Source organism: Pseudophryne corroboree, chromosome 3 (genome assembly GCF_028390025.1).
Source record: "Pseudophryne corroboree isolate aPseCor3 chromosome 3, aPseCor3.hap2, whole genome shotgun sequence".
NCBI classification, from domain to species: domain Eukaryota; kingdom Metazoa; phylum Chordata; class Amphibia; order Anura; family Myobatrachidae; genus Pseudophryne; species Pseudophryne corroboree.
The window spans coordinates 664,559,714-664,572,354 of record NC_086446.1 but is presented as its reverse complement, the minus strand read 5'-3'; the positions used below and the strand labels follow the sequence as shown (position 1 = coordinate 664,572,354).

General features: G+C 45.2%; 1 protein-coding gene across 1 annotated transcript in view; it reads right to left on the bottom strand.

The window, feature by feature from the left end:
- Positions 1 to 7,973, bottom strand: part of LOC135057366 (deleted in malignant brain tumors 1 protein) — a 42,937-nt gene extending 34,964 nt beyond the window's left edge. The window contains exon 1 of the mRNA XM_063963254.1: positions 7,664 to 7,973. Coding sequence (XP_063819324.1) covers positions 7,664 to 7,973 — 310 coding nt within the window. The remainder of the gene's footprint in view (positions 1 to 7,663) is intronic.
- Positions 7,974 to 12,641: the final 4,668 nt, after the last annotated feature.

Below are 12,641 nucleotides of genomic sequence, written 5' to 3'. Positions count from 1 at the left end.
TTGAAGGATAGTGTTCTTCAAGAGCTGATGTCAATTTGAGGGCTTGTATTTTAAACTGGTTGACCCCAGAGCAATTGCGCCTTAGCTTTAGATATTTGCTCTTAGGTATATTATTGAGTCAGGGGAAGTGGTGACAGCTGTGATAATTGAGAAAATTGTTTGTGTCCACTTTCTTTCAGAAAGTAGACGTGGTAATCTGATCACTATTAACGGACAGAGCAATATCCAGAAAAGTGATATATGAAGTGTGAATAGTGCTGATAAAAGATAACCCAAAAGTATTAGAGTTGAAATATGCGAGGAACAGGGCAGCCTGGTGTTGGTCACCATCCCAGACAAAGAACATATCATCGATGTAGCAGCCATAAAGCACCAGGTTTGCCTGATATGGACCCTCCCACACATATGTGTCTTCCAGGAGTCCCATATAGATGTTAGCTAAACTCAGGGCGAAACTGGTGCCCATGGCCACACCAAGAATCTGTAAATAAAATGTAGTATTGAACGTGAAGTAATTATAGGTCATAATAGAGTACACTGCATTTAAAATAAAATTACATTTAGTGATATTAAGAGAAATATCCGTGGATATGGTGGTCTCAAGTGCCTCTAACCCTAGGCTATGGGGGATGTTTATATAAAGTGATTTCACATCACAAGTCATTAGTAGATAGTTACTTTTCCACTTGTGTGGTATTTATAGGCACTGTGGTTGTGCTGTATGTTTCTATATTGTTGAAGGGGGAAAGAATCCCAATTGTCTGTATGCATTCAGACTGTTTAAAATAACTTTGAAATGGTTGCTTTAATAGACATCATTGAAATGATAAAATAATAATAATAATAAAAATATTTAAAACCGATATAAGTTTGTGGTAAGACTCGAACACAGGTCTATGTGCACCACAATATAGAGCATTAGCCCTCAAAGCCATGAGTCTTTTAGTAGTGGTGTTTTGTCTTCCTATCTCTATATCAGGTTATTTGGATAATGAGAAGTAAAAAAATATCCTATGTCTCTCACAAGTGAGCTTATAAGCCGATTACAGTGTTGCCATTATGTTTCTTCCTTTTCTTTTTATGTCTTTGTACATAAGAAGATAGCAATGTTGCCATCACCTTGTATATATTGATGTTTTATTATTATAAACATTTAAACACAAAAATGAGAAACCAATTACTATGTGCACAATAATAATCAATGATTAAGGACTGACAGCTGAGCACATACACATGTGGAAGACTAATCATCTCTCTGCATTTATTGGTTGCCTTTGGATATAAATTTAGTCTCCAGAGTTCACCCACTCAGTTTCTGATGAAACTGTTGTTTATTTTTTATTTTTTTTGGAGGGGGGGATAACGGAGAAACGCGTAAAGGACCCATTTTTAATGCCTGCCAGCCATTCTGCACACCAACTAACAGTCCTGACAACCAAAGAATTCCTGCCAGCGCTATTTGCTATAACATCCAGCCAAGAGCTGTGCTGTATCCCTAGGGGCTACTCCTGACACTGCTGCTTCCACTCACCACTCTGATATAGCATGTTCATCACCGGTCCCAGCGAGACCAACGGATCTAGCAGTAAACAGCCAGTCTAATGGGAGAATTTTCACAAAACACACTGCCCCAGCTTCACATTGAGAGCTGCGCCCTCCCTCCCTGTGAACTGTATATATACCACCACTCCAGCAATAAAAATGGACAAAGCATAATGATCACTGGTCCTAGCTGAATATACTGACCCAACGGTGAGCATCCACTTGTGGCGAACAGAGAGGTGGAAACATCATGCACTCTGTGTGGGCTTTTCATAGAGGGACATCAATTTCATTCAGCCTTGTGTAGTTTACAGATGGTTATAATACATGCTGAGACTCTTCATATTGGTTGTCAAGCACTAAAGATATTACCACAGGAACGCAATGTATCGTGTGGATTTCCATATTGCTAGTGTTTGCTGTCTGTTATGTGCTGCTATGCAGAGCTGTTTTAATAGTGTTTAAATTGGTTTATTGTATTTTATGAGTACAATTTATGTATTATTAATAAATTAGCGTTGGCATACTGAATTTTTAAGAGCGTTCCCTTTGGATAGCATCCTTTATTTTTTTGTATCTTCACAACATGCAACAATAAATATGTAATTTAAATACAATATGTTTACCATGGCCATGCCTCCTGCCCCATGGTCAAGAACCCCTAATTGGTTATTGATCAACTGTTTCAAGGACTGAATGACCAGACCTGTCTCCCACTGGTTCTCAGAGTTTTAAAGGCACATGCGCCGGTTATTATTCCTGCTGACCCAGTGTCAGTAGGAACCTAGAGATGAGCAGGTCCGGTTCTCAGAGAAATTTGGAATCAGAGGCCAGATCAGAGTTAGGCTCAGGACTTCCCGTCTTACTCAGATCCCAAATCGAGGCTGAAAGTCATCATTCAGCTGTCAAATTCTAACGCGTTTTGGAATCTATAAAAGGTCCCCAGTGATTGGCACCATCTTCACTCTGGATGTGGAGAGTGTACTGGATGGATGTGTCCATCTCAGTACTGTGTTGCCTGGTGTGGGGTGGGGTGGGTGTTCTGGCATGGTGCGGGGTGGGTGCCCTGTCTGCTGTATCAGTCATGGGGTGCCCTGTCTGCTGTATCAGTCATGGGGTGCCCTGTCTGCTGTATCAGTCCAGGGGTGCCCTGTCTGCTGTATCGTCCAGGGGTGCCCTGTCTGCTGTATCAGTCCAGGGGTGCCCTGTCTGCTGTATCAGTCCAGGGGTGCCCTGTCTGCTGTATCGTCCAGGGGTGCCCTGTCTGCTGTATCAGTCCAGGGGTGCCCTGTCTGCTGTATCAGTCCAGGGGTGCCCTGTCTGCTGTATCAGTCCAGGGGTGCCCTTTCTGCTGTATCAGTCCAGGGGTGCCCTGTCTGCTGTATCAGTCCAGAGGTGCTGTCTGCTGTATCTGAAAGGGGTGATCTGTCCATCCATCCAGGGGCTCTGGTCCAGTGTAAAATTAAGTTAATTAAAGCTAAAAACAAAAAGCCTAAAAATATATATTTTTTTTGTTTGTGCTGTACCCCAGTGTACTATACAATTTTTATTTTATTTTCATAAGTACTGTGACTCTGCCAATCAGACCGCAGAATATTATTAATTCGTGCACATGCACGTATATTGTTCAACACTGTTGGTGAAGGTCAACCACAGTGTTCGATTACTGTTTCTGATGTACACACACATTGTGTGACGCTGTGGTTGAAGTTTGTACCACAGTAATATATTAATTTCTTACTCATACAAGTATTGTGTGACATTGTTGGTGAATTTAAACTGCAGTGTTCGATTATCTCTGACTCATACATGTACTGTGCCACACTGTTGGTGATATTAAACTGCAGTGTTTAATTACTATTTCTGATTCATACATGTATTGTGCTTCACTGAAGGTCTTACATTTTTTTAACAAATTTTGTGTACATCACTTGTGTTTGTTGAAATATATGGAGGACAGACAATTGAGAGGAGAGTAGGAAGCACATACTAGTGGTGCAGTTGCTGACAGCAGTCATGACGATACAAGTCCATCAACATCTACTAAAGCTGATGACCAGGGGCATAGAGGGCTTAAGTCTGGGCATGTAATTAAGACATTTTAAGAAAATAAATTAAAAAGAAAGTTAGCTGCAGAGGCAGTAAATGTGCATTCAGAATCAGAACCATCAGACATTCTTCAGGAACGTCTAGGGGTGTCCACATTAACTATGTACTGTATGAGTCTGACATTTCTCACACTGTCCTCATAGAGAAGCCCCTTTCACCTCTTTCCACCATTTCTGCACCATCTGCACATGTGGGGAGCAGTAAAAGTAAAAATGGTGATGATGAGGAGGAGGACATAATAGAAATTGAGGATTTGTGTGTGGAAGTTGAACAGGATAAGGGGATATGTGTGTATTAGTACTATCTGACACTGAAGATGTTGATGATGATTATGTTGTTTGTGTAAGTCAGCAACCGGTGGCTGCAATTGTTGACCGTGATAAAAAGAAAGCCACTGTGATGCCTGGGCTGAAGACCAAAAAAACACACCACTCTTGGGTGTGGCAGTATTTTTACCCCAATCTTGACAATGTTTAAGAAAACATCTGCCCCATTTGTGAGACCAAAATTTGTAGAACTAGGAATGTTAGCCATCTAGACACCTCCTCCATGTTACGCCATTTGCACCGAAGACATGACATTTATTTTTCAAGAGTAAAACATCCTCATTACGGAGGTAGTCTTTCTAAAAAAAAAATGTTATGTGGGGTCCCAAACAAACCAATTATTTCAGCCACAAGTGTTAGTCCCTGCTGCTGAAATGATTGGTTTGTTAAACTGTGTATGTCCTGTTTAATATATGCAACATATGGGTGGGTGGGAGGGTCCAAGGACAATTCCTTCTTGCACCTTTTGTTTTTTCATTATTTGCTGTTTGGAGCATTTCTGACTTTGATGACAAACATTTGTATGGTTTATTAAACTGCCACCCTGTCTGCCACTGCAGTGCCATTATGTTTCCTAGATGTGCCACGTTGGAAGTTAAAGTGCCACATGCTTGTGCCGCCCACTGCTTTCGCTTAGCTCAGTCATCCAGCTACCTCGGTGCAACCTTTTGGCCTAAACTGTATGAAAACAATATTGTGAACGGTGAGGTGTTCAAACTTGACTGGAGATGAGTGAAATTTAATATTATTGAGGTTAATAATACTGTAGAAACAAAAACAGGCCCAAATTATGTGATTTTAGCTTTTTATGTTAATTTTTGGAAAAAATCCAAAACCAAAAACAGTCACAGCTGAAACACAAAACTGAATCCAAAACCGGACCATGCATTAGAACCAAAACCAAATCCAAAACCAGCAAAAATAGTCTGGTGCATATATATAGGTTTAACAAACGGTGCCTCCCCTGCCATTAATGATTCCATTAATGATTATAATAATACAAAGAAGATACTTATGACACATTCTGTGTCATAAGTATCTGCTTCATATTATATAAAGCAATATAGCTTTTAAATTGACTTTGGAAGGCACCGGTAGTGGTGCCTCCCGTAGTCAATAGGACAGGGGTTAAAGTGGGGGGTGGGGCCATGCTGCGGGATGTAAAAGCCCATTGGAAATCAATGAAGAAGCGGCACCATTAGAAGTACTGCTGTGACACAGGGACATGTATTCACCCACGAAAGCACGCCCCTGTCAGTGAGGAGGGATGTGATTGGCAAGCGGCTCCATCACTGGATCCGCTGTCAATCATCACTGGGTGGTTGGGGGGGGGAAGCATATGCGGCGGCAGCAGCTGTACAGATGTTGGCGGCGGCAGTGCGGGTATAGTGGCGGTGGAGGTGGAGGTGCAGGCGTTAGCGGCAGGTCTGGATCCGAGGGGATCCAGTCCCTGCCTGGCTGCAATCAGGGCCGGTTCAAGGGCGCAGAGCGCCCCGGGCAGGAAAGGGGCGTGGTCTAATACAGGGGGCGTGGTGAGTCACGCCCCCTGTACATTGAAAGCGCCGCTTGAAAGCTGAGCGGTGCGCGATGACGTCATCGCGCACCGCACAGCAAAAGGTCCTCTCCACGAAGAGAAACTAGACGCTATGCGTCTAGTTCCCTTCGTGGATAGGACCTTTGCTGTGCGGTGCGCGATGACGTCATCGCGCACCGCTCAGCAGTTACTCTCCACGAAGGGAAACTAGACGCATAGCGTCTAGTTCCCTTCACAGGAGGCGCCGAGGACGGGGACGGCAGCGGGCAGCGGAGGCAGAGGGGGGACACAGCGGGCAGCAGTGGCGGATCTTGCCACGGTGCGGCGCCCTCCGGAAGGCGCCAGCGCCCTCCGGAAGGCGGCGCCCCGGGCAAAAGTCCTGCTTGCCCGTGGCAAGAACCGCCACTGCTGCAATTTAGTATTTTTAGTTTGGCAATGGTGCCAATTTCAAAAATGGTGCTGAGGTGCCATTTTGGAAATTCAAGATGGCCATCGCTCCGCCCTCTCTGGCTGACTTATAAGTCAGTGCGAGGGAGTGGCTGTAAGTCTGATGGCGGAGGAGGAGCAAAGAAGAGCACCGGTAGCAAGAAGACACCATGGAAGTCCTTGATGGGCGGCGGCCATTCAATAGAGCTTAACGGCCGCAGCTCACCAGGTGAAGCCTGAAGACGCTGTGGAAGTACTGGATGTGCGGCAGCCATGCAAAAGAGCTTAACGGCCGCTGATCACCTGGTGAAGCCAGAAGACACAGTGGAAGTCCTGGGGAGGTGGCGGCCATGCAAAAGAGCTGCACAAAGTCCACCGCCCACCCAGGTAAAGACCCTGTACAAAAAAACTTTTTTTTTTTAAATGTGTTGTGTGTTTATTTTAATATTTTCTTTACTTGAGAAGTACAGGTGCCAGCAGGCACTTTATGTACGGGCATGCTGGCACTTGTAGTTCTACAAGTGCCGGCATGCTGTGGCAGGCTTGCTGAAACCTGTAGGCCCCATGTAAAGAACAATATTAGCATGGCATACACCCCGCACCCACCACCACCATAGCACTGGGCTTTCACTCCAGTGCTGATTAATGCTTGGGAGGGGGGACCCCATCCAATTTTTTTGGGGTCCCCACTTTCCGAGTAATTTCAGCCCTGGGCTGACTGGCTTGGGGGGTGTTTAATGCTATGGCAGGGGAACCACTCCCCTGCTATGGCATTAGTCCCCCTGGCTGGTTCAGCCTGCTGCTGGTTTTCTTAAATATGGGGAGCCCCATTTTTTAAAATATATTTTCTTTTTTATTACACTGGGTGGGGGTGCGCTAGTGATTCATCCAGTGCCTCCCCAGCCACAGACCTCACCGCACGTCACTGGTTCTAAGTAGTAAAATATTGTGAAAATGACATGTTTTTATTGCTGCTGTATGCTACTGCTACATGTAGTGCATCAACATTGCATTAAATTTGTGACAGAAAAGTTTGGTGTACTTATTTGCTTTTACCTTTAAGTATCCAAGTATCCAAGTAGCCCAGAAAATGTTGTGCCTGCAAAAATGTTTAGTTTTTTTTAGATTTTAGAATATTTTTCCCTTTTTTTTTTCCGCTGGTCCATGTTTTTCATGCAAAAATACATAGGGGGTAATTCCAAGTTGATCGCAGCAGGATTTTTGATAGCAACTGGGCAAAACCATGTGTACTGCAGGGGAGGCAGATATAGCATGTGCAGAGAGAGTTAGATTTGGGTGTGGTGTGTTCAATCTGCAATCTAATTTGCAGTGTAAAAATAAAGCAGCCAGTATTTACCCTGCACAGAAACAAAATAACCCACCCAAATCTAACTCTTTCTGCACATGTTATATCTGCCTCCCCTGCAGTGCACATGGTTTTGCCCAGTTGCTATCAAAAATCCTGCTGCGATCAACTTGGAATTACCCCCCATAGGTCCTACCAAATGTCGTAGACCTATGTATTTTTGCAGGCACGCTGGCTGAAAAAAAAAATCAGGTGATGAGCGCCAGGCTATCAGGGAGCTTACTGAATAGCCATCGGCGAACCCATAATTGGATACCCCATTATATCAAAATAAAAACTTTTTATTAAAACTATGAAACATATATGAATAAATAATTGATATGTATAGTGCTAAAAGTAATAATTTCCATTAAGCTATACCTGAACAGGTGACCCCAGCATCTTCATGATGTCCACAGTTGTGTTTTTTCATTCCTGGGTGGGGGCATTGCCATAAAGAATATTCGTCACCTCTACAGGCCACATCATCCATCATGATTGGTCCTTGGCCTTGGCCAAAAAATGCATTGGGATGGGATGTGACAGCAGTTCCACAGCCTAGTTGCTGACATACAACCAGTGCATCCTTGAGATCCCAGCTATCATCACACACTGTCCCCCACTGTCCATTATAGAAGACTTCCACACGACCAGCACATCGTCTCCCTCCATTTACCAACCTCAAAGCCATCTCTGGTACATCAAAGTGAGAAAAAAAAGCAATGTTAATTCTAATTTAATTCTAATGTATTTTAAACAATGGCCCTCATTCCGAGTCGTTCGCTCGTTCTTTTTCATCGCATTGCAGTGAAAATCCGCTTAGTACGCATGCGCAATAATCGCACTGCAACTGCGCCAAGTAATTTTGCTATGAAGAAAGGATTTTTACTCACGGCTTTTTCATCGCTCCGGCGATCGTAGTGTGATTGACAGGAAATGGGTGTTACTGGGCGGAAACACGGCGTTTTATGGGCGTGTGGATAAAAACGCTACCGTTTCCGGAAAAAACGCAGGAGTGGCCGGAGAAACGGGGGAGTGTCTGGGCGAACGCTGGGTGTGTTTATGACGTCAAACCAGGAACGACAAGCACTGAACTGATCGCACAGGCAGAGTAAGTGTGGAGCTACTCTAAAACTGCTAAGTAGTATGTGATCGCAATATTGCGAATAAATCGGTCGCAAATTTAAGATGCTAAGATACACTCCCAGTAGGCGGCGGCTTAGCGTGTGTAACTCTGCTAAATTCGCCTTGCGACCGATCAACTCGGAATGAGGGCCAATATGTTGTATGTTTTCTAACTCATCTCTCAGCAAAGCAATTTAAACTAAGGTTGGTTCTACATAGAAGTTTATGAAGATAGATAAAGAAGTGCAGCCCCACTAATGGCATAATTAATATATTTTCTCTTACGTCCTAGAGGATGCTGGGGACTCCATAAGGACCATGGGGTATAGACGGGCTCCGCAGGAGATAGGGCACCTAAAAAGAACTTTGACTATGGGTGTGCACTGGCTCCTCCCTCTATGCCCCTCCTCCAGACCTCAGTTAGATCTTATGCCCAGAGAGCAGAGAGCTCTCCAGTGTTTTCTGTGGAAAAATAATTTTGTTAGGTTTTTTATTTTCAGGGAGTCCTGCTGGCAACAGGCTCCCTGCATCGTGGGACCAAGGAGAGAGAAGCAGAGCTGGCTTGTCGAGTTGGGCACTGCTTCTAAGGCTACTGAACACCATTAGCTCCAGAGGGAGTTGGAACACAGGTCTCACCTGGGGTTCGTTCCGGAGCCGCACCGCCGTCCTCCTCACAGATGCCGAAGATAGAAGCCGGATAAAGAAGGCAGAATACATCTTAGGCGGCAGAAGACATCAGATCTTCATGAGGTAAGGCGCGCAGCGGTAAGCTACGCGGCATTGCTCCCAGTCACACACACACAGAGCAGCACTGAAGGGTGCAGGGCGCAGGGGGGGGCGCCCTGGGCAGCAATAAACCTCACATTTTGCCACAAATATAGTTGGATTAGACTGCAGAGGCAGTAAATCCACAATCCCCCGCCATTTTTTGAAAAATTACTGGGACCGAAGCCCGCTGTCGGGTGGGTGGGGCTTGATCCTCAGCACTAACCAGCGCCATTTTCTCCACAGAGGCTGCATGAGGAAAACGCTGGCTCGCTGATCTCTCCCCTGCTGAACTACACAGGCTGGAAAAAAGAGGAGGGGGGCACATTGGCGACGCAGTGAGTGAGAATTGGAATAATATATATAAAAAGCGCTATCTGGACATACTTTTCCAGTGTTTTTAAGCGCTGGTGTGTGCTGGCATACTCATTCTCTGTCTCTCCTTAGGACCTGGTTGGGGTTTTGTCCCCTTATAGGTTAATCCCTGTGTGTGTGGGGTGTCAGTACGTGTGTGTCGACATGTCTGAGGCGGAAGGCTTCTCCAAGGAGGAGGTGGAGCAAATGAGTGGTGTGTCCCCGTCGGCTGTGCCGACTCCAGATTGGATGGACATGTGGCATATGTTGAATGCAAGTGTGGCATCTTTACATAAAAGGCTTGATGAGGCTGATTTAGGGGGAACATCAGGGGGTCAATCCTCAGATTGGACCGACTCACAGGGCCCGTCGGGGTCTCAAAAGCGTCCCTTAACACAAGACTCTACTACCGACACGGATTCTGATTCCAGTGTCGACTATGACGAAGTAAAATTGCACCCTAGGGTGACAAAAACTATTCAGTGTATGATTGTGGCAATAAGGGATGTGTTGCATATTGTGGATGAACCCTCGGTCCCCTACACAAGGGTACACATGTTTAAGGAAAAGAAACAGATTATTAACTTTCCCACATCTCATGAATTAAATTAATTCTTTGGAAAAGCTTGGGAGACTCCGGATAAGAGACCGCAGATCCCCAAAAGAATTTATATGGCATACCCTTTCCCTAAACAGGACAGGGTGATTTGGGAATCAGCCCCCACTGTGGACAAAGGCCCTGACGCGCTTGTCAAAGAAAGTGGCGCTACCGTCTCCTGACACAGTGGCCCTTAAGGACCCTGCAGATCGCAGGCAAGAAACTACCTTAAAGTGTATTTATTCTCATACGGGTGCTGTGATAAGACCGACAATTGCGTCGGCATGGGTGTGTAGCGCAATTGCAGCTTGGACAGATGAGCTGACAGATCAATTTGATAATATGGATAAGGATACTATATTCCTAACTCTAGCTCATATTATAGATGCAGTATTATTTATGAGGGATGCTCAAAGGGACATTGGATTTCTAGCTTCTAGGGCCAATGCCATGTCTGTCTCAGCGAGAAGATCCTTAAGGACTCGCCAATGGACGGGTGATGCGGATTCCAAGAAACATATGGAAGTACTACCCTATAAGGGCGATATATTGTTTGGGGATGGGCTGACGGACTTGGTTTCCGCTGCAGGTAAATCAAATGTTTTACCATATATTCCCCAACAGCAAAATAAAATAACACCCTATCAGATGCAGTCTTTTCGGTCGCACAAGTCCAAAAGAGGTCGGGGATCCTCTTTCCTCGCCAGAGGAAAGGGCAGAGGCAAGAGAGCACCTGCTTCGGCAGGTGCCCAGGAACAAAAGTCCTCCCGGGCTGCTCCAAAAACCACAGCATGATGCTGAGGCTCCCCTCAGGGAGTCCGCACCGGTGGGGGCACGTCTTCGACTTTTCAGTCAGGCCTGGGTCAGTTCGGACCTGAATCCCTGGGTGTTGGAAATAGTTTCCCAGGGTTACAAATTGGAATTCGAGGAGGTGCCCCCAAGCCGATTTTTCAAATCGGCCCTACCAGTTGCCACATCGGAAAGGGATGTAGTGTTAGCTGCAATTCAAACGCTGTGTATACAGCAAGTGATAATCAAGGTTCCCCTGCACCAGCAGGGAAGAGGTTACTATTCAACCCTATTTGTGGTCCCGAAACCGGACGGTTCGGTCAGACCTATTTTGAATCTGAAATCCCTAAACCTGTACATAAAAAGATTCAAATTGAAAATGGAATCTCTCAGAGCGATAATAGCCAACATGGAGGAGGGGGAGTTTATGGTGTCTCTGGACATAAAGGATGCATACCTTCATGTCCCCATATATAACCCCCCATCTGGAATACCTGAGATTCGCTGTACAGGATTGTCATTACCAATTTCAGACGTTGCCGTTTGGACTTTCCACGGCCCGAGGATTTTCACCAAGATAATGACGGAAAGGATGGTGGTCCTGCGCAAGCATGGAGTCACAATTATCCCATACTTGGACGATCTCCTGATAAAGGCAAGATCAAGGGAGAAATTGCTGAGCAGTGTGGCACTCTCTCTGAGAGTGCTCCAGCAACACGGTTGGATTCTAAATCTACCTAAGTCACAGTTGATTCCAACAACTCGATTACCGTTCCTAGGTATGATACTGGATACGGAACAAATTAAGGTCTTCCTCGCAGTAGAGAAAGCTCAAGACATCCAGAACATGGTCAGAGACCTGCTAAAACCGAAAAGGGTGTCAGTTCACCAATGCACTCGAGTTCTGGGGAAAATGGTGGCGGCCTACGAGGCCATTCCCTTTGGAAGGTTCCAGGCAAGGACTTTTCAATGGGACCTTCTGTACAAGTGGTCTGGGTTTCATCTGCACTTACATCAGAAAATAACTATGTCCCCAGGGACCAGAGTGTCCCTCCTGTGGTGGTTGCAAAGTGCTCACCTCTTGGAGGGTCGCAGGTTCGGAATTCAGGATTGGATCCTGGTTACCACGGACGCGAGCCTCCGAGGATGGGGAGCGGTCACACAAGGAAAAACATTTTTAGGGTCTTTGGTCGGGTGGCCTTAGTGTGGCATACCTTTACATTCTATTAACACTTTTCACTTGTTCATTTCTTAACACTATTTCTCTATTTTAATTGCATTTCATTTGTATCACTTTCTCTATAGGTTCGGCTTCCTAAATACTAACTTATTAACACTATCATGTGGAATTTATATCTTGTTACGGTTATGATTCAGGGTGCTGGGAGAAACAAATGGCTTTTTTTCTTGCTTAGAAATACCCCTCCATTTCGAGCACCTGAATGATATCACTAAGCTAATTGAGCATCTACCAATATATGTGTTTGTTGTGAGAGGCAGAGAGGTTCCTGCATTAGGAGGAGGTGCAGTCCCTGACATGCCACAGGGAGCATTATGGGGTTGCTCCAAGGTAGGTAGCTCTTAGCTTAAACATATTGTAGTAAGGAGCCATTATCATGTGGCTCCTTGCTGGTTAATCTTAGACCCAGATTGGGGTAATGGAGGTGTGAGGTGTGGTGCCTCTGGACTGGCTGAGCTGGATGGCCTTAGTGTGGCATACCTTTACAT